Source organism: Struthio camelus, chromosome 13 (assembly GCF_040807025.1).
Source record: "Struthio camelus isolate bStrCam1 chromosome 13, bStrCam1.hap1, whole genome shotgun sequence".
In the NCBI taxonomy this organism is placed as follows: Eukaryota; Metazoa; Chordata; class Aves; order Struthioniformes; family Struthionidae; genus Struthio; species Struthio camelus.
Genome location: NC_090954.1, coordinates 6,203,814 through 6,225,153, shown reverse-complemented (window position 1 = coordinate 6,225,153; position 21,340 = coordinate 6,203,814). Strand labels below are relative to the sequence as shown.

Genomic DNA, 21,340 nt, shown 5'->3' with positions numbered 1-21,340 from the left:
TGCAATGGAAGCTTTGATTTTAGAGACTACTAGTCACTGATATACGTTCAATTGCTGGAAGAGAACTAGGGCCTGCGATTGGTAGCAGACAGCTGGAGCTATGCATGAGCGCCCCTATGTGTGGAACAAGTACCAGAGATGCCCTCCCATTCTGCCTATCTTGTAACAACTTTTTTTTTTTTTTTTTAATTTGCAGCCTGCAAAAAAGAAACAACGAGCACAAGTCATAGAGTTCTTCATCGATGTGGCCAGAGAGTGTTTTAACATAGGGAATTTTAATTCGCTGATGGCAATCATTTGTAAGTACTACTTCTCAACAGAGCTCTCCATCATCTGTCATGGACAAAAAGGGAAAATCTGATTCACGCTCATTGTTCTTTTTTGTTCTTCCTTCCTTATAGCTGGAATGAACATGAGTCCAGTTTCCAGGCTAAAGAAGACTTGGTCAAAAGTCAAAACAGCCAAATTTTTTATTCTTGAGGTAAAAGCCAACCAAACAGAAAACTTTAGATTTTTTTTTTGTTTGTGAATTTTCACATTGTTAGTAAAATATAAGATGCTTGTAGACATGTTTCACAGGCAGAGGGCCAGATTCTGGCTGCAGATGCCTATCAGGTAGTGAGGAAAGCTACTGATATGCAAAGGGGAATCAGAGCACTCAAGCTTATAGCAAAAAAAGTGATAAACAGTTCAGAAACTAAAAGAAAATGAAGAATGGCTTGGGGAAGACAGGTCAGAAACAGGTGTATTCTACAGAAACTATATTACAAAGGGAACATTTACAGCACTGATTCTGCCTTGCAATATGCTATCTTGGTCATGGATGCAACAGTGAATGCAAAGCTCCCAAGCTTTACCTTGGACAGAAAAGAAGACCAAAAGGGATGCATGATGTTGGGAGTTTGCTAGCTATGTGAAGGTACAGCTATGTGGTACTGCTAGTGACTGACCCTCCTTCCTCCTGGAATTTGGCTTGCTGTCAGCAGAGGTTAGAGGGCATATTTTTGCACCGCCTATTCAAAGAATTCGATCAGGTTGGTTGCATTTTGTTATTGAGGGAACCAGAATTAGGCATGTGTGAAGTGTGCAGTCTTCCTGTAGTCCAGGTACATCACCTCATTCTACAAATAAATTTTTCTCCAAATAAAAGCTTAATCATTTATTAGTATAAATCAAAGGTACAAACAGCCATGGCCTGTGCCTCTAGAGCTGTCGTTGTATCTATGGATCACATCTGTTTTTCGCATGTGGTTGTATTTTATATTAACATATAAAACGTTATATGTTATATTTGCAGGCCATATTAACATGTGGCCTGCAAAGATGCAGGCTAGGCTCTGTTAGGGTTTGGAAAGCTACGGGTAAAGCCATCTTTGGAGGACGTAGTTTGCTTTCTAACCAAAGTGTCTTTTGCTGTTCTAGCACCAGATGGACCCTACTGGTAACTTCTATAACTACAGGACGGCACTGCGAGGGGCTGCTCACAGATCCCTCACTGCCCACAGCAACAGGGAGAAGGTAGGTGTGACCACAGCTCCTGGCCCTCCAAATAGACGGGAGGGGAGTGTCGCTGCTGGGGTCAACAATTCAAGCACTTGAAGCAATTGAAGCACAAGTGCTTTGCATGAACAGCTCTCCTTCTGCGGGGCCGAGGCTGGTGCATTGCTGAATCCGATCAGAAATGTAAATTGACTTAGTACCTAATCATGCTGGGTATATTACAGTGCTAGATACAGCAGATCCTGTCGTTCATGCTTTAGGAATTAAGGAATTTTGTTGCTTATTATAAGCAAGATTCCTACTTGTTTATTTTACTGAAATGGATAAAATTGTAAAAACATGATCACTTTTTTGATATAAATTGTTACCTTGTTTCGTGACAAGCTATTAGCAAAGCGTACCTTTTGAAGTAAAATATTTATCTGCAAACTGGATGAGGCTTATAACAGTTTGAGATCCCAGCCCTCTCCATCCCCTTCTCGACAAGCGGCCGCCGCAAAGCGCGTGTGATGGCTGCAGGGCCCCTCCGCTCGTGGGAGAAGGCGCGTGCTTGGGAGGGAGCGCTCGTCGCAGACCGACAGGCTGCCTTGCAGGAAGGCAAACTGCTTTTAGCTTGGAGGAGCTAATATTTAACTGGCAGCTTCACCAGAAATGTTACTTCCTTTTTTCCTTGGGGCTGCTACCTGGGCCGCGGAGTTTTGTACAGCGCTTAAACAGACGCACAGCTTGGGGGCTAAATGACATCCTCAGGGAGAGACGGTGAACTAGCAGCGCTCGGGCACCACCGCAGTCCAGCCTTTCTCCCTGTGTGTAAATGGCACAGGTAGGATAGTTGTGTTCGCTCAGGAGCAGACTTCTAGGAAGGCATTGCCGTGCAGCTCTCCGAGCTGCGAGATGCAATACAGCAGCAGCAATAAACCTACCATAGGGCAGAGTGAGAGAACTGGTAAGGAAAAAGGGTTATGTTTCATGCAGAATTCAGAGGGCTGTATTTGGTGGGAATTAAGTCTGGTTTTATCTATGTAGTCAGCTGACCTGTGTCATCCCCAAAATTAAGTCATTCCACGGGGAAACACCGCACTGTGCTAATGCCGTTTCTCTGAATGGCTTTGAAACGTTGGGAGCAGGTACAGTGCAGTAGTGTGTCTCGTTGCTGCCTGATGCTATGGAGAAGAACATGTCTGCTCTCGTTAGCTTCCTTCGTTCTGCGGGAGGCAGTTGTCCTTTGGCGTGCGGGGAGTTGGGTGGTTTGGGGAGGGGAATCAGAAGGGAGTAAAATATGAGTTTCTGGCATTAGCCCAGATTTTATGCTAGCAAAGTGCCTGGATTAAAGCCAGCATTAAAGTGCAGCTATGTCCATTTTCGTTGCTTTTACTACAGGAATTTGGAAAACAAAACAGGCAGGCTGACATACTTTTAGTGGGGAAATAAATGGGGAGCCAAAGACAGAAATCCCATGGAAATGTGTGCGGAGAATGGTGTCCTAGGGAATGTCTTTGCTGCCTTTTGGATGCAGATGGGAACAAGCCCTACCCACACTCTGAGCTGACTGGTGGCTTTGTAGCTGTATTAGCATGGCATGGAGCCCACGTTAATATACCTTCCCCCTCAGCAAGGCTTTTAGTTTATGTTTAGTGCCACTAACGATGGTGACCTAGCTCCTAGGCAGCGTGGAGCAGGGCAGAACAAGCTCACATCTGCCTGCAGAAAAATATTAGGCAGAACCTGGCAGCAGCTCCTAGCTGGTGATCTTTATCTGGCTTCAGCTCTCTGTGAGTATCTTTCCGCTTTGTAAGACAGCTGCCGTAATGGTTACTGAGTGTCATCATTTTTGGTAGAAAACAAACCATATGCTGAATTACATTCCTTACCTCAGGTTGATTCATCTAGTTTGGATGATACAAAAATGGGCCCTGAAACACATTTGGCTTAGCTTGTGACCAGAAATCACCCCACCTGACTCTGACAGGAGAGCTCAGCACTTGGTAGGGTTAGGTCTCAAAATACTGAGTTTGCTTTGTCCCCATTTCTTTATTATACCAGTAAGGGGTACCAGGACAATGCCAGAGGCTCCTGGAGTGTCAGTCCAGCCTTCTTATGGCTGTTGTACTGACATTAGAGAGTTTGTCTATGGCTGTCCCATAAAAAAGCTGGCAGAAATGCAAATCTTTAGCAGTTCCCTGCATGTGGTATTTTAGCTGAAGGAGAAGCTGGCTTCCATTTTCACAGGAAAAGTAGGCAGTGGCTTGGAGAGGCCTTCCCTCAATTAGTTTTTTAGTGTCTGTGAGTTGCTTGCGCTTGCTGTTGCATCACGAAGGCCACAGACTGGAAAATAACAGCTGCCGCCCTGTTCTAGGTCCATTTCAGATACCGTTTCAGCTGACGTTCAGCGTGAGATGCAATAACTGTAGGACATTAAGTACTTAACTGAACAATTGCTTTGTTGTCACCAGCTCCCTTGGCCAGCCTTGCGTGCCGTGAAGGCACTTGAACTTTGGTGCACACTTAACTAGCTACAGTTCAGTTACTTTACAAATAGGCCAGCAGAAACATTTGGAAAACTCTGCCATGCGATGCACTTTCCTATCTGTTCATGGTGATTAAGTCCATGCTTACTGGCCTAAAAGACAGGCATGGCTGCTGCAGAAAAATGCTCAGAGATGGGTGCTCAAACCTTCCACCTGGCCTTTTTCTGTCACAGTACCGCTGCAGAGGAGTCATGAAGACTCAGGTCTGAACATCGGGTCCCAGAGCCCTTTCTAGAGGTCAGCGTTGTCATGGGTTGGTTCTTCACGTTCTCGTAACTCAGAACTCTGTCATGAGAGGGCTTGGAGGAAGTCTGCTGTGTCCTGGCGCTCTGCTGAACTACTGGGGATGCACTTCAGGAGCTCGGCCGCTTCTTTATGCTGTAGCGCATCTAGCATTGAATTTATCCCTGCTGCAACTCTGTTAAAAATTTCAAGAGTTTTACCTATAGCAAATCAAGATCTGACTCTGATAGGTTAGAGAGAAGGATCACTAATGTATGCCAGTTTGCCCTGGATGATGCCTAGGGCTTAGTTTGAGTGCTACAAAGATCTCTCTGCCTACTCTTGGCACTTTCTTTTCAATATAAAGTGTATTTTCAATCCCACCCTCTACAGGTTAATTTGGAGAAGCCGGGTTATACTAAACAGGCACTACAAAGGCAGTTTCACACCTCAAGAGAAAGCCATGAATGGAGCTGTTGAAAATGCAGCTGCTCCTGGTGATAAACTGTGTCTGTAGAGAAGTCCTGGGCCACCAAATTTTATTATTCCATCTTTCCTTGTTCTGAGACAGTAGTGGTCACCTAATTGCATCTATGCTAGGTGTTTCCCCTCTTGCTGTTCTTTGGTTCCTAACTGTCTTTAAACTGCTTGATTTGTCTATTCAACATCTTTACTGATAAAGACCCCAACAGAGAGAGGAAAGGTCTGCAGTTTAATTTTGTTCTTTCTATGCTCAGTGTTACTAATGATATACTGAGAGTTAAGAAACTGGGTCATTGGTATTTTCTTAGTCATCTTACTCTGCCACTGTGCTCAGAGCCTATTTATTCCAGAGGACAGTCATCTGCTGATTGGTGAAGTTGTCTCTGTACCCTACTGCCCTTTTGCCTGCCTATCACTATACTGCTTTTTAAGTGCACAGCACACTGAAAAGTTAGTATTTCTTTTTTTTTCTCCTCTCTCCTGATTGAGCTCCTCTTTCATGCAGAGAAAATAGTGAGTGGGAAAGATAATAGTTATGCCATTTCTCTTCACAGATTGTGATCCCGTTCTTCAGCCTATTGATCAAAGACATTTATTTTTTGAATGAAGGATGTGCTAATCGCCTTCCAAATGGACATGTCAACTTTGAAGTAAGTGCTGAAAAATGTTTTTTTCCATCCCATTCTGATAGCACTAAGACAACTTGCCTGTAATTTCAGTGCAGACTGACAAAGACTGGATATGCCAAAACAGGCAGTCTTGAGTGACTGTGCTTGAAGGATAAACCAGTCCCAGAATGTCTTTAAAAAACCCCATATATTTTATATAAACATTGCAAGCAGATCAAAAACCAAACTGAGGGGTTTTCCAATGTTGAATGAATGGCAGATCCTAACTTGCTTCATGTGGGTTGGCTGATAGAAACGTAGTGTCAGCAGTATAAATGATTATACATAATGGCTTGGAGGAGGAGATGAGTTTTTCAGAAAACAAGAAAAACTGTTTTCTCTATATACACAAATAAACAAGTCAATATAAAATGCTTCATACTTTATTTTATCTGCCTTTTTAGCACTTACTCATTTTTTTATAAAGACAGAAATCAGTTGTCATCGTTAGAGAAAAATTAGAATGTGAGCTGACTTTATATATAGAACACAGAGTCACGGTATTCATGAGTTAGAAGTCATGCTGTTGGTGTAAGAATCAGTGTGTGTTATCTCCTGCCTGTAAGTTTTACATGAAACGATTTCCATTAACTCCACTAGAAGGACTTACGTTCTCCTTGCTGCCCCGGCACTAGGTCGTAATAGTCATGTATCCTACGTAATCCCAGGTCTGTGCCAGAGAGGGTGGTTTTACACTAGTGCTATTTTTTGCTAACTGCAGTGTGCAGGCACTCAGACTTTTTATATCGCATTGTACACTGCAAGTGCTACCTTCTTGTATTCCTGTGGAAGGACAGGGACGAGGTACTTCCAAAAGAACTGCCCAGTGTCAATGAGAAAACAGTTCTTCAGCTCTCAGATTTTTTGGAAATCATTTCTAGAGTATATTTTTTGTTTGTTACATTAAATTTCTCCTCTAGTTATTGGCATTGTGAGTTAGTGAGTAATGCACAGGATACGGAGCTCGGAATCCCCTTAAATTCTATCAGAACCCTTCTGCCACGCATGTTTTCTGTTTGAAGGCGAGGAGTGGCAAGAAGTTGGAGTCACTCTGCTTTCTGTATGTATATTAAGTTCTGCTCCTTCCTGTTCCATCAAAGTTTATGCCCTCTGTTCTCAAGTTCATATGTGTAACCCATAACTTGTTCATGGATGCATTTTTATTCAAGTACTGCGACTGCCTGTAAGGAGAAATGCAGCACACCCTTTCCTGTCTCATTCTTCTGTAAAAGAACTGGGAAAATGCACCCACCTAAAACCATACAAGGCTGCTTTTCCCTAATGTCCCTGTGGCTGGCATGGGGGATCCTGATCTGCTCAGATGCAGATTTAGTGACCTAATCTCCCTGTAACTTGATAAATGTTTTTATGTTTACAGAAATTTCTGGAACTGGCTAAGCAAGTAGGAGAATTTATAACCTGGAAGCAAGTGGAATGTCCCTTTGAACAGGACCCTAACATCATCCACTACTTGCACACTGCTCCCATTTTTACTGAGGATGGTAAGACCCTGTACAAACACTGATCACGGAAAATATGTCTCTTCATCACTACTCATTAACACCCTGACCCATGCTCTGGTGATCTCTGTCACTGACCAGTCTCAGTTCGTCTCTAGCTTTCATGTCTTGCAGCTTGTTTGTCCCCCGTCTGTCAATATGCAAATACTGCCTTCTAGCTCATGAAGTTGCTGGCTGGTTGCTTTTTTCTTGTTCATAACTCCTCTATGAGGCACTGCCTAGTAAGTTGCTGTGATGGCCCTTTTTTTTGTAGTCAAGCAGAGGCCACACAACCATGTCACGGATTGCTATGGATGTCGCTTGTCCTCTCACAAAACTCATTCTGTGATTGATGGAGCCAAGACTGCTCTCTTCTGCAAATGAACACTGTCATCTCTTCAACGAACAGAGCTCAGGGCAGTGGTAGTCCAGCTGATCCCCTTCACAGCAGCAAAGAAATGTTATCTACAGCAAAAAATTTTTAAGAAAAATCTTTTCTAGTTATTAATTTGAACTGTAGCTAATGAAAAGCCCTGTTTCTGAAATAATTTCTCTGATTGTCTTTTTCTTATTATCTGTCCTCTTTTCTGTTTCAGTTTGATATCCAGCATGTCAGACTGTGCCATTTCGTATGGGTTGGTGTCAGTTGCCTCTTGGTATATTGGGTCACACAGAAATTATCTAAAGCTATGCTCCCATAAGCTAAACTGGTGCTGGATTTATTTTTCCTTTAGATTCTATAGGCAGTTTTCTGTACCCATTCAAGTTAATCAGACCAGAGAGATTTTATTTCATAGACCACTTCAGAAGACAACATGCAGTCTCAAAAATCCTGCCTAAATCCCAATGACTGCCAAAATGGAATAATTAATGTGATTAAAGTACTATGTACCGAAAGGAGACAGGCCGAGGCGTTTGTTCTGTATTTAGGCTCTTGAAGAGCAGACTGCGAAAGTCAGGGGCATCTCCGAAGTGGTGTTTGCAGATTCTCTCTCCCTCATGCTCCACTATATTTGTACCGCTTTCATGAGAAGCGCTCTGCAGAAGGCACAATTCTCCTGTTACCCGGGGGAAGAGCAGTTCAGAAAGATCTGCCCTGAATAAAAATTGGAGAACATACTAAAGAGAGATGCAGCGCTGTTATGCAAAATACAGCTGTGCTATGCTAGTCACAACGTGGAGAAATAGCAGGCCAACTCTTAAATATTAAAATGCTCTTGAATTATAGCACAGATTTGAATACTGAGTACTGATTCTGGCATTAAAGAGGAAAGCATAACTAAACAATCAAATGAGGAAATGTGTGTGAACACAAATCACAACCTACTTTTTAAAAGTCTGTAAAGACAGTGAGATGTTAAAGCACTGCCAGCTTGTGCAGAGGAGACTCTACATCCTAGACGTATTTTGGCACCATGAAATGCAGCATACAGTGCAAAGTTTTTCAGGAAAAAAACAAACAAACGAAACTATTTTCTATTCCTGTGTTCCAGTTCTGGCTTCTGTAACTCATTCTTATCTTGAGGGGTGATTTGTGTCCTTTTTACGATACCGTGTCCCTTAAAGCCTTGGAAAGATTGCTGAGGAAGATTAAATTGTGTTAAGTGACAGGAATATCTTTAATGTAAAAGAGTTTGTTTAGCTGTCAGCTCGCTCTCTCCCTTTTTTTTAAGGTTCTGATAACACCTCTGGTAGCAGTATTGTGATGGAATAAATTAGGTGCAGATCTCTGTATTCAAAACCAGAGACCGTTTAACTGTTTGATATTGCTGTAACAAATTCATCTTTAACTCTGAGCTCATTTACTGTTCCATCAAGATTAGCATAACGGATTTCGAAAGGCAGAAATGTTTTGAACGTGAGAGTCCTACTGACCAGCAGCTACCCGAGGAACCGCGAAGTTTTAAAAAGTTCAATTTATTGTGTGGTACAGTGGCAAGAAGAGACCAAATGCATAGGAGACCTACAAGACAGCAAACAGATAGGGGGTTACTGCTGCTGTTGAAATAACACATCTTTATCTTCTCCAGGTTTGTACCTGGCTTCCTATGAAAGTGAAAGTCCAGAAAACCAGACTGAAAAAGACAGGTGGAAATCCTTAAGGTAACCACTCATTTTATCAGCTCGTTTCTAAAGTACCTTCAAAGTGCTGCACTGACAGTCAAGGAATCTCTTAACTGGGCCTGAAGCCTGTAAAGTGCTATCACTTAAAATGTGACCTCTGATGGAGGTCTTTTCAATTTATAACTAATCTTCAGAGCTGGGGCTGCACTCACAAAATCTAATCTTAATCTCAAGTTATCGACCATTTCAAGAAAACCATGCACTAGTGCATTTTGGCAATTCTCTTCCGGTGCAAAAGAGGCCTGGTGTAGATGAAAAATGTCCCATGTTAATTGGATCTTCCCACCGTTTATATGTCTTATAATGGCACCATAAAGTGGTTTGATGTAAACGAAAATCCAAAGAGAGTCAAAAATAAAAGCAGTGATTTAAAAAAAAATGTTACAGTTGCTTCCTTATCATTGTTCTTATGTTTTAAATTTGCAGATCCACTATTTTAGGAAAGACTTGAAGACTAAGAGGTTATTGCAGTAGGTCAAGGAAAAAAAAAATCTGTAAACATTTTGCACTACTGATTCCAAAGATGCCTGTTTGGGATTTAGACAGTTTCTTTTGTTTGGGTTTTTGTTGGTTTTTTGACTGCCTAACATGATGGGTGAACTGGATTCATCCGTTGAAATCAACAGAACTCTGTGCACAATAATGCTTTTCTATGAGACAGAGGAAGGACAGACTATTTGTGGCTGTGCCCGAACTGCATCAGGATCACTATAACTTTTGCCTCTGAAGGAAAACAAGAAAACCAGGAACATGGAGATCCATGGTACTGCAAAAGAGAATGAAAAAGTATTTAAAAACAAAAAAAGGGCAAAAAATATACACGCTTATTTCAGAAGCAGGTGCTTCAGATAGCAGCTCTTTAAACCCTCTGAGGATTATAAAATTAAATCAGACACAGCAGCAATCTGGTTAATTGCTGAATGAAGAAAGAAGGACTTAATCTTACATCAGCAGTCCCCCAGCCTTGTTGAACAATGCGCTGACTGCAACAAGCATAAGCTTCCAGCGGATGAAAACTCATATCACTCGCTCATATTTATGTGTATATATATAATATATATAAGAAATATATACACACGTCACATAAAGATCTCATCAGCATGGGAGAGTCATACAAATCCCATGCATTTTTACAGAGAACAAGTTGAAGTGTGACAATTGCTTAGTCGTTCTTCCCACCACTGTTGTTGCTTTTCTTACTGTGAATCTTGGCAGATTTGAGGAGGGCACAGAGTGCAGATGGTATTGCTTAGAGATCCCCCTACCACATCTAAAGCTGAAGAAGAAAATGGCTCCAGACTCAGCTCACCTCTAATTAATATATATATGTAGCGTCTTCCCTAATTTGGTTGATGCAAAGATATGTGTTCTTTAGAGGGCTTTATCACCCTGAAAGAAAAAGAAATTGCATTGTCGGGTAAAAAAGTCTATCAGGATCCAGTTAATAATACAGTCCTGTTTATTTTGCAACATGATGCTAGAGGATAGGAAGGGGGAGGTAATAGCTCTAAATTTGGGAACTACGTGGTATGCTTTAAAAGAGACAAAGGGTACCATTCTAGAGACCAATGCACTAAGGTAAAGAATGTGTCCTTCATGAGCAGATAACCATTTTTTCCGTTATTTTTAGCGTCTAAGTCATGTTCACCGCTTCCTTACAGATAATATGAAGTAGGAACTATGTCTGTGTTTATACTTGTACAATGGTCGTGGTGCTATCTTAACACATATATTAAATTATAATGGACTATATGGATATTAGATTCAAAACTAAGCCCTAACAGTAGACTAATTGTTTGTATGTGGAAGGACTGCTCCCACCTGCCCTAGAAAAGACCACCAAAAGCTTAAGTGAAACCTAATACCATGTGATACTGAACTCAGCATTTTATTAATGACTTGATACTCGCCTTTCAGATGTTCCAGTCTTTCTGTGTCTGCAAGGGAAGACACAACCCTTTCTTTGAAATTAGTTATAGCTTTATTTCAATAGAGACTAAGTCCAAACAGCTATAGGGTATTGAAAAGTGAAGCTAATCAGAAAACTTAGCTGTGTTGGCCTATGCATTTAGCCAGAAAACTGAGAGTGTTCCTTCCCGCTGCCAGGCCTCACAACAGTCTTCTGTGCCTGAGTGAGTTGTTGAAATATGTGGTAATAGTGAGCCAGTGTTTGAGGACAGCTTGGACTACTGAGGTGATCCAGGGTACAGCTGCCTGAGACGCGCTCTGTGTGAAATACTAAAGCTTGGTAGTGTCTGTAATGCAGTTCTTCTGTTGGGTTTTGATCTGTGAAGGCCTGTGCAGTCTGGATCATGGCCACCTGGAATCTGCTGCTCTTCCAGCTGCGAGTTCTGCTGTTTGAGATGAGCAGGACTACTTCTAGATGTGCATGCATAGGGGCTTGAGGCAGAGCTTCCATTCTCCTTTTCATATAAGTCTACTGGAGCATGAGTTCAAGCCAAGGGAACATAAGAATGTCATTCATTAACTTCAGCCTTTGTATGGAAGAACTAAGTGTAAGGATGGTACATCATTGTCCCAGCCAAGGAGCAAGTATTCTGGTGATATTATCGATATGTTGTTTGTTAAATTTTGTACATGAGCGGAGAGCTATACAGAGAAATGTACACACATTGCCATTCCTTAAGGCAGGACCATTTCCAAAATGATGCCATTAAAAGCCTGTTAAATTCCAACCAAATCCAGAGGCAATAACCATAAACATAGCTATAACAATGCTAAGGCTTGTGTGTGTCATTTTTTTCCTTAGTTTAAATGGTCATTTTTTCTTAATGTCTACACCTTTTTAACTGGCACAGTGTGACAGCATGGTGGAAATGGCTTTTATGCTTTTTTATTTATCTGAAATCTAATGTAGGTAGATGAGTCCTTCCTTAAAAACTGCTTTTTAAAATACAAATCCTCACTCCCTTTCTAAAGAGCCAAAGGAGGCTAGGACAGCTGAGACCGTAACACCCGGAACATGAATTCAAATGTGATTTCCTATGATAATACTTTACATTCTTTGGCACCTTCCGTGAATTCATACGATTTTGTAAGTATGATTTAAATTAGATGTCATAAAGTTTTGTCATTGTTGCAAACTGAACCACTTTCATACTCCAAAACTCTCAAACCTCTGCTAAAAAAGGGAGCATAAGAGTTAGATTTACAGAGGTATTAAGGGCTTAGTGGGACTTTCAAAAGCACCAAATTATCTTTAAGCCTTTATGTAGTTACACATTTAAATAGACTTGTGCCGAACACCCTTATCTCTCAGTGACTACTTAGGCAATCATTGCTTTATAGAGGTATGTGGCATACTGCCCCTTAGTATTTGATCTTCAGAGATGACAACTGCACCTTGCAAGATGACTTGGAGATGAATGCACGAAGTAGCTTAAAGTGAGAAGACAGTGCCTTCTAAAATCAGGCGTTAGGAATCATTGCTTGTCTGTATATAATTCAGTGGCCAAAATCCCATTGATTTAAACAGAAACAAGGTCAAGCCTTAAATTACAGCTGTCAGTTTCATTTGTAATTCATATCTGGCCTAACTAGACAGTACAACTCCAGAAGACCGGAGAGCAGTTAGAGCCTTGCTTCACCAGCAGCTTTAACAAAGTGCAAATACAGCTGAAAACAAAGGAAGACAATTTGGGGAATGGATTTATTCTAACAGTCTTATGTTAACATTACGCAAGATACAAAGTGATTAAAAAAGACACCTCCAATAATTAACTTTTCTCTTGCTAGTAACATGAAAAGAGCTCTTATTATGTATAAAAGAAAGCAGTATCACTTAAGACCAAGCATTAGCCACTGTAAGCCATATAGTCATTAGACTAACATCTAGACAGCTTACTGATGGTAATGTCACGGCTTTCTAACTCCACTGTTTTCGGTGGATTTGCCTCCTTGACAACTGCTCGAGCTAATGCTATACAGAGAACAGAGCAAAACTACCGCTATAGTTTAGCAGTGTTAGTGTCAAAACCCTAACCTAGTAAAACGTGACTGTGTAATACGGAGCCTTCCAGATGTATTAACATAACTTCTGCGCACATGGCAATATTTAACAGAAAACCAAATACCGCTTCTTCTGCACCTCCTCTAGTGTGATCAGAGGAGTTGCAAAAGCCATGCTTTTTTATTTGTTAAGGATGCCATTCTGCAGCACAGGGCTAGATCCAAAGCCCAGTGAAAAATAATGATGAAACTCTTGTGCCTTCAGCTTGGGTTGAAGTCAGTAGGTGAACTTGCTCGATGCCTTTCAAAAGATGCATAATCTGAAAAGCATGCTCTCAGTTTTACATCAGCATCAATCACGTGACCTAATTAAAGGTGGATGGATGGTTAAGTACAGGTCTACCAGGTGTGGCTTGACTGACATGCAGGCTGATCTCCAGATCAGATTTCTTTTCATACTGGCAAAAACCCTTGAAGTGAGCCTAGCGCACAGAAACCCCGTGTATCTGAGCGCACTGAGATCAGCATATCGTTATCCCTGTCTTAGGCAGGTAACACACTATTGTCAGACAGCTGGCTAGGAGCTCCCTGCATGGATGGAGGATGTACAGACAGGGGAGAACTGTGCTCCCAACCACTTCTGAGACTGTGCTGTAACAAAGTGTGGACACAGCTGCTAAGGCACTTCAAACAACTTAAATATAGAGCTATTTTTCTCAGCTTGAAAATATTTTATTCATGTGATCACTCACTGGTGATAAGATAATCACCTACTTAAAATGAAGCCTGTCCCTTACTGATACCCTGGTTACTTTATCATGTTTTCTTGCAATGGTTTTTGAGCCTTTTTTTAAAGCATGTGAGAACTGGTTTGCACGTGACTGTAAATCCAGGTTAGGACAGAACTCAGATTACTGAATATGTAGTTGCAGTTGTTAAAAAGAGTATCTGTTAGTTAGGCATATCAGCGTAAAAATATTACACAGTTAATATTATCTGGCCTAACACTGACTGTGTTCCACAGAGAGAGAGAGAGAGAGATTGATCCGAAGCACGGTGACATGCTAGAGGAAAGACTCCAATTGGTTTTGACAGGCTCTGGAGCAGTCCAGCAACTAATAACTGTAGAACAGTTTGAAGTTATTCATAGGGATTAAATTACATTGGCAACTGGTATAGTCCTTTCTTTTGAGGCAGGTGCAACTCTCAGATGGGCAGGTGCACTTCCCAGGGTGAAAATTCAGCCTTGGCAAAAGCTTTTTTTAACATTGTTGAAATTTCAGCAGCAAATTGAAAGACTACATTTGGTGCAGTGAATTAAATCATGTGCCTGAGAGCAGCATTTGACCTTCAAGTTTTAAGACTTTTTTTCCTCTTTTTAGACTGGTAGAAAGTAGCCTTACTGTCTCAGGAGCGTCCTTCAGTGGAAATTAAACCCCTCTTGATTTTGAACTGATCAGTTCCATTGTAATCACAGAATGGGATTAGGGAGTGACAAGGAAACATGGAAGAGGCCTTGTCAGTGCTCAGAGGCTCAACTGGGGACCAAAAACTTCCTTTCCTTCTGTGCTAGGGTTATCTCTTGAGTGAAATTACCTCAGTAGTTGCTGCAGGGCATTACTGAATGTGACTGGGTAACAAGACGGAAATAGCTGGTGTCTGTGTGGCAGCACTTATACTAACATGGGGATGCAGAGATTAGATGATCCTGCACAAAGCTGACATGCAAATTCATGTCTGAGCCTGGTCCCTTAGGTTGCCTAAGCTGGGACGCATCCCTTTTGAAAGGCAGGAAGTTCTGGAAGTTCACCTGAGGCAGAGCGCGCTTCTTCCTCCATGCAAAAGAATGATTATGAGAAAATTCTTTGAACTAAAAGGGGTTCTTCCAAAGGACTTGAAAGAGTGGAGGCTTTTTTACTTAGTTGACAGAGATTGTAAGATCTAAGCAGCAAGGAAAAATAAGTACTTAAAAAAAAAGGGAAAAATATCTTGATGGTTGTTAACATTCATATTTCACAGCATGGCAGCAGAATGGAGCAAGATACCTGTGCGTACGCTGTTCCCATTAATATCAATGGCAGCTAGGAAGACCAAGCCAGGAGAAAACACGGTGAAATACTGATGCAGAAAGCTGTATCAATACTTTGCGTTAGCGCTGGGTATGTTGGAAAGAAAGCACACTGCCTTAAAGTGTGTCTCTTTCTATGCAACTTTGTTAGCTGCGCTGCAGAAAGCCAGTCTCCGAGATGAGCAAATGCGCCAGCAAGCAGGTTACCTTTTTTTTTTTATGGAACCAATCTGGAGGCTATTCCCTTTTGCATTTCTTTATTTTACTTTTCTTTTAAAAATAGAGCTCTTACCTATTTTCAGATATGCAAAAAAATACTGAATACAGTAAGTTCATGCTGGTAGAAGGCATCACGTCTTGCACTTTTATACATTATACAAGAGGTATATTAGAAGCTAATAGCTTGTATGAGTCATGCACTCTACACAGGTGCAAGATACTGAAACTCAAGCTATAACCTCAGTTACTGAAAAAAGCTGAGGACGAGTAACTCCTGTCTACATCCTCTGCCTTGCACTGTGGCCAGACTCAGACTGCAATGCTGTAAATTCAGACTGGCTTAGGCTGCTCTCTCTCCCCTCAATGTCCTTCTCTCCACAGAGGTGGTATTTTCCTCCATAAACAGCTCTTGCAAAATGCCATGGGGACATTTTTCAAGTTCTCTGCCACATGCCGGCTCTATAATCATACCCCAGAGCTGTCAGAATAGAATATAAGGAGTCCTTCCCCTTTCATCCCTGTGGCCCTCACACTGCCAGCCCAGCCTAATGTTGCAATAGAGCAATGTTCCCAGGCCTTCTTGAATGCAGAAGGCTATAAAGTTCAGAGCTCAGAATTCCTGTAAGTAAAATATCTGGACAGGAAACTCCCTCCTAAAATGTGCACAGCCATTTTAATGGATTTTTGTCCAGAAAATTCCGGAATGCAGGTTCCTTCCAGAAAAAATGACTTCCTCAGTGAACTGTAACTGGTCAGTATTACATCACTGCTTTAATTACTTAATTATGCTTCTATAATCCCAGTCTTTTTGAAATAACTAAGCATGTGATGGTTCCTTGATGCTTGGCACACAAGTAAACACAGTTGAGAAAACTGGGGGCTATAGCCTGAACAGCTGACATCATAGGTGATTTCCAGAGCAGCCCAAGATGGGTTACCACTTTCCGTATGTTCTTGCCTTGAACTAGAGGGAATTGTTTCAATAGAATCCTCCTTATTCTTAAAACTTAGGGAAAGATAACAAGCACGCAGCTATTAAATTTAAGCATTTCAAGATATGATTCTTACAAATGTGCAATTATTTCCCTTAGGAGCCAGTCTGTAAAAAGAAATAAAAGTGCTGGTACGCAACACTGATGGAAAATAAATTGGCTTCTAGGTTTCAGAACTCTTGACTCTTACCAAGTATTCATCAGTTTATAAAGGTGAGAAATAACATTTTAAGATTTTTTGCACTTTTAGCAAGTTCTATGAAATGTGACAGTAGCAGCTGTCTTATATGCAAACTCCAAAAAACATATTACTGAAACATTGATTCGCAGACCTAAAAGCATAGAGTAAAAATTGTTTAGAAAAATTGGAACCGAATTATAAGTGTTTTGTAAAGCATGAGTCAAGATGAGAAATAAAAGAAATATGGATTTAAAGACTGGTAGACACTGATCACATGAGTCTTAGTAATGAGGGGCTGTGCTTTTCCTATATTCTTTTTCTTTAAATTAAGCTATTTTATATTATGAATAGCATTTTCAGGACAAATTAAAATCACTACACCATCCATAATACTCAAAACACACAGCTTTGTTTAATTAGAAGTCCTCAAACAAATATTGACCCTTTACTAATTGCACAGGCAGAAAACAGTAAGGTTACTTGAAAGTGGCTATTATGATTTTGTGACTGTACATAGAACTTGCAAAATGTTAATGGTAACATGCATACTGTACCCCGCATAAACACTGCAAGAATAGCATGGTCATTGTTACGCTTTATAGTTGTTGTGGAAAATGTCTTAACCTGCATTCATGATTATAGTGCCCATCCTACTCCCATGCCTTTTTATACTGTTGTGGTATGATTGTTATGAAATCTTTTTGTCAGTCATGTTTGAGCTAACTTACCTATGTATAGAATTTATATATTAAAAAACCTTAATTTATACTGTGTTTTAACAGTTTGCCTGAACTGTCTATGGTTTCTAAATTTTGTAATGTGAGTGTCAAACAAAAATAATAATAAAAAAATGGCTCAGCAGTGTGGATTTTTTTCTTCAGCTTTATCTGTAGGAGACGTTTCAACAACTACAAATCTACAGAACAAGTTATAAAGAAACTCTTGTTGCTCTGGGACACTAAAAACACAAAGACATCCATGACTCAACAAGGCATTTCATGAATATACCTGTAAACCCCAAAGTACCTGTGGTTTCTACTTCACTATTGCTTTCTTTATCCTCTTGTATTCAGGAGATTGCACTGCACTGTACCTTACAAGGAAAAGAGAGACACATTTTCTTAATAATTCCCATAATAAAATGTTTTCCCAAGAACGGAGGGAGTCCCAGACTCAAAGCTTCTTCATAATGAGAGAAAGCTGACACAGGCCTGGAGATTTTTAGGACCTTTTCCTATAAAACTGCATGGTACAATCAGTATTGCAGTAATCTGAGGGCTTTAGCTGCGATGAGGGACCCATTTCAGTAAGCGTGTATAGTAAGAGACATCCATGCTTCAGATAGCTTAAAATATAAATAAAGAAAAAAGAGGCTCAGAGGTGAAGTTTTTGTGTACGCCTAAGTGGTTGGGTTTCCTTGATGTAAGGCATAGGAACCTGTGCTACATTGCTTCTCTAAGTTTGTTACTTTTACTCAGCGCAGCCTAGCTCTGCCTGTTGTTGCACAAGTGAGTAACTTTGGTCTCGGTAAGTAGTAGCACTGACTCCAAAGCCTGCAAAACTTTATTGTGCAACCTATTTTTTTCAGTGCAGTGTTCTTATTCATGGTGTCAGAGCTGTTACCAAAAGGGCCTGTTAAGTCATCCGGCTGAATTCCCATACAACGTAGATGTAGGCTACTACAGCTCACTCAGGCTTCCCTGTGACGAGCCTCCAGAACTTTACTGGGCTAAAGCATTTTATTCCGCAGAAGACTCCGCTGTGCCACAAGCAGAGAGTGAGAGACACTGAAGCTGTAGAAGAGCGCATGAGCTTTGCAACGATCTGTGATATCCTCCCCATCGCTCTGAGAACCAAACCATGGAACTGCAGAAATCCAGAAACAACCAAAGGCAAAGCACAACTACTAATCAACCAGCCTCTAACCAGAGGGAAGAAAAAACAAAACCAATACATCTTTAATTAAAAGAAAGCAAGTACAGCACAGGAAGTACTCAAAGTCAGGAATTTTTGGCTCTGCTATTGAGTCTTTTCTGAGGCTTTGGGCAAGGCAGACAAGCCCTGCTTTAAATTTTGTATCTGAACAATGAGAAAACTAAATGAGCTTTACTTCTCCTGAGTAACTGCTGTGAGGATGGATCACCTAACGTAAAGCACTCGAATTGCACTCTGAAGCAAATGTTTTAAATGTAGCTTTTCATAAATGCGCAGCGGTATCCTACCAGGATAATTGCACTGAATTTTAAAGTAATCTACTGTTATAAAGCAGTCTAGAACAGGGTTGTATTTTGCCTTATTCCTTCTTCCAGTTGTGCATACCTTTGGTACTACACAGCCGAATTAAACAAGGAGATATCTGATATAAACAAAAGTAAATACCATAAGGATTGACAACAGAAATAGCTATATTTACATTCAAATAATTTCCTTCCCAGTTTTGTAAAGACTAGATTTCCCCTGACTTGATTCTTCACTGTGAGATCATTTCCATCTTAAAAATGGCCGTGTCTAGAGGGGCTGTTGCTTTATTTGCTACATAACCCAGTCACGTCCTGTGAACTTCTCCAGATTTTATCCTCTTCAGAGATCCCACCTAAATTCCAGAAGCCCTGATAGCTCTCTACTGCTGGGTCTCCACTGCCACCTTCCGAACAGAAAGGAAAATTAGCTGCTTTTAATATTGCTATTCTCTTCAGCGTTTACAGAGGTATCTTGGAAAGCACTGGATTCTATTTGGCACACATACAGCTATATTTGAAACTCTGATTTCTAATTTGTCTATGCAGGATACTTTCTATAAAACGTGTTGTCAGATTTTTGCTTCAAGGTGAAATATCTTCAATTTTCTTTATGTACATTTGATATGAAGAAGGTACAACCTTTATATACCACTTTTCTTTTTTCAAAGAGGTTCAAAATGAACAGCTAATTATTCTTAACTTCAGGTAGATTTATTCCTCTTGCAGTTGTCATTGATTCAGCTGAGAACCTCTGAGGGAAAGTGATAAATTTTTGCTAGGTTACATACGTTACATTTGCATAAGGAACAAGTTATTTTCATCCCTGCCATCCCAGTCTGAAAATCCTTCTTCCCGAGAGCGGACTTGAGAGACCCAAGAGACCCTGGCATCAAAATTTTCCTGCTTCAAGTTACAGCCATTTTTTCATATTCTCTTCAGCATCAGTTTATGTGTGCATGGTCTCGCGCTTGCTCTCTCTGTTTATAACTTTTTATGCCTCTTTATGTTTCTTCTGTTGCTTGCGTTCTGAGAGAATTCCTTATGCAGGGGCTCTGTCACTGGATTGTGGGAAAACTCTTAACACACTGCAGATGTTATTGCTGTCTTTATAAATATTAGCCAATCATTTCCATGCTAAAGGAGAAATAGTAAACCACTGGCATCAATGCCATATTTGATATTGACAGCTTTGGTCTATGACAAGAACCGTGAGGCAGAAATTTTTTTCTTTACAGTATGTGGCAACAAACAGCCACCAACAGCCATCATTTCTCTTCTTAAAAAAAAACAAGGGGGGGGGGGGGAGAGAAACAGGATTTTCACTCTAGTGCAATCCAGATTTAAATGCTTACCTTAAACCCCCTGGCAGAGGTATTTGAATGAAAATTTTAAAACCACGAAACATATGTCTTTTTCTTTTAAAGTACTACTTGCTAATAATTTGAGGGACTGACATTGAAAAAACACCAGCATTTGTTCAATAAAAAGCAGACTACACCTTAGATAATCTGGTTTCTGCTTCCGTTGCCAAATCTTACTGTATCAGAGGTAAAAGTTTTTAAAATTATTCTGGAAAAGTGATTACGTTAGGGTAGTTTCAATTTATCCACTTATCTTCAGAGGTTTGTTAAGTTCCCCAGATATGACACTGTGAGTTAATAGATTTGAAGACTGCATTTCAGTTCCAGTTTTCCCTGTGTTTTTTTTTTTTTTTGCTTAAAAGAAAAGCTATTTGGGCTTATGAAATTCAGTGTTTAAATGCCTGCTAGAGGGGTTAGTAACAGCATTTTTCCACTGTACGGAAGGAACTGTACTCATTCAGACCTGTGACACCAAGGTTTTGCTTTTCCCTGAGCAGGCGAATATTTGTCTCTGCTGGAAGCACGTTACTGAACTTGCCTCACTGCAGAAAACGCTCTGGGTATCAGTTAGAAATTGCATCCTCGGTACAACATACCGACGGGCGGCCGCTGCGCTCCCCGCTGCCTGGTCCAGCAGGTCGCTCGGCTGCAAGGTGTCGGATGGGCTCCCGGCCTGTCCCCAAGGCTCGAAGCATCGATTCACTTTCAGTCGGGAAGGCCAATACTCTCTTTTCAGCGGCCAGATCAATGACTCATGGAGGATGGGGTGGTTGCGACTTGCTGACTTGGACAGAAAATCAATGTTATTAGATTTCACTGTAGAGCCTGTTAGCGCCGCGCCGCAAAGACTCCCCCGGGGACTTACCTGTTAGCTACTCTTACAGCTAAAGCGTGAGCACGAAGCCTGGTTTAATAGTGGCATCAATCAATCTGGACCCCAAATTACTTAAATGCAACGTTTGGTGAGTTTGTTGTGAGGAATTAACTGATGGTGCGACTTCAAAAGGAGACGCTGGCCGCGGAGGAAGGCGCGCGGCGATGGCGGTCGCTCCGCCCGGCGGCTTGAACCCCAGCCTGAGTTTGGGGCCTCACGCCCGCAAGGGCCGCTTCCCCACGGAGCCTCCCCGGCGTGGGGGGAACCGGCGGGAGGCCCCTCACCGAGGCGGGCGGCCAGGCCCCGGCCTGCGGGAGCCGGCAGGCGGCGGGCGGGAGCCGGAGGGGCTGCGGCGAGCGCTGCGCCCCAGCAGGCGGCGCCATTGCGCAGCACCGCCCCTCCCCGCCCGCCG

At 41.4% G+C, this 21,340-nt stretch overlaps 1 protein-coding gene and 1 long non-coding RNA gene across 7 annotated transcripts in view; one reads left to right on the top strand and one right to left on the bottom strand.

Moving 5' to 3' along the window:
* The window catches only part of RASGEF1C (RasGEF domain family member 1C), an 84,791-nt gene extending 67,477 nt beyond the window's left edge, over nucleotides 1-17,314 (top strand). For 5 of the 6 annotated variants that reach the window (XM_068959520.1, XM_068959522.1, XM_068959521.1 and 2 more), the window contains 7 exons: nucleotides 197-299; nucleotides 402-481; nucleotides 1,423-1,518; nucleotides 5,288-5,383; nucleotides 6,780-6,903; nucleotides 8,931-9,003; nucleotides 15,013-17,314. In XM_068959520.1, coding sequence (XP_068815621.1) covers nucleotides 197-299; nucleotides 402-481; nucleotides 1,423-1,518; nucleotides 5,288-5,383; nucleotides 6,780-6,903; nucleotides 8,931-9,003; nucleotides 15,013-15,115 — 675 coding nt within the window. In that variant the 3' untranslated portion in view covers nucleotides 15,116-17,314. Of the gene's footprint in view, nucleotides 1-196; nucleotides 300-401; nucleotides 482-1,422; nucleotides 1,519-5,287; nucleotides 5,384-6,779; nucleotides 6,904-8,930; nucleotides 9,004-9,450 lie in introns of all 6 variants that reach the window. The other variant, XM_068959525.1, reaches the window with a different exon arrangement.
* On the bottom strand, nucleotides 12,676-21,319 carry LOC138069098 (uncharacterized). Its single transcript, XR_011143905.1, has 2 exons — nucleotides 20,920-21,319; nucleotides 12,676-20,838 (listed from the first exon to the last, which is right to left on the bottom strand). It is a non-coding gene; the product is annotated as an uncharacterized lncRNA (long non-coding RNA).
* Between the last annotated feature and the right edge of the window lie 21 nt (nucleotides 21,320-21,340).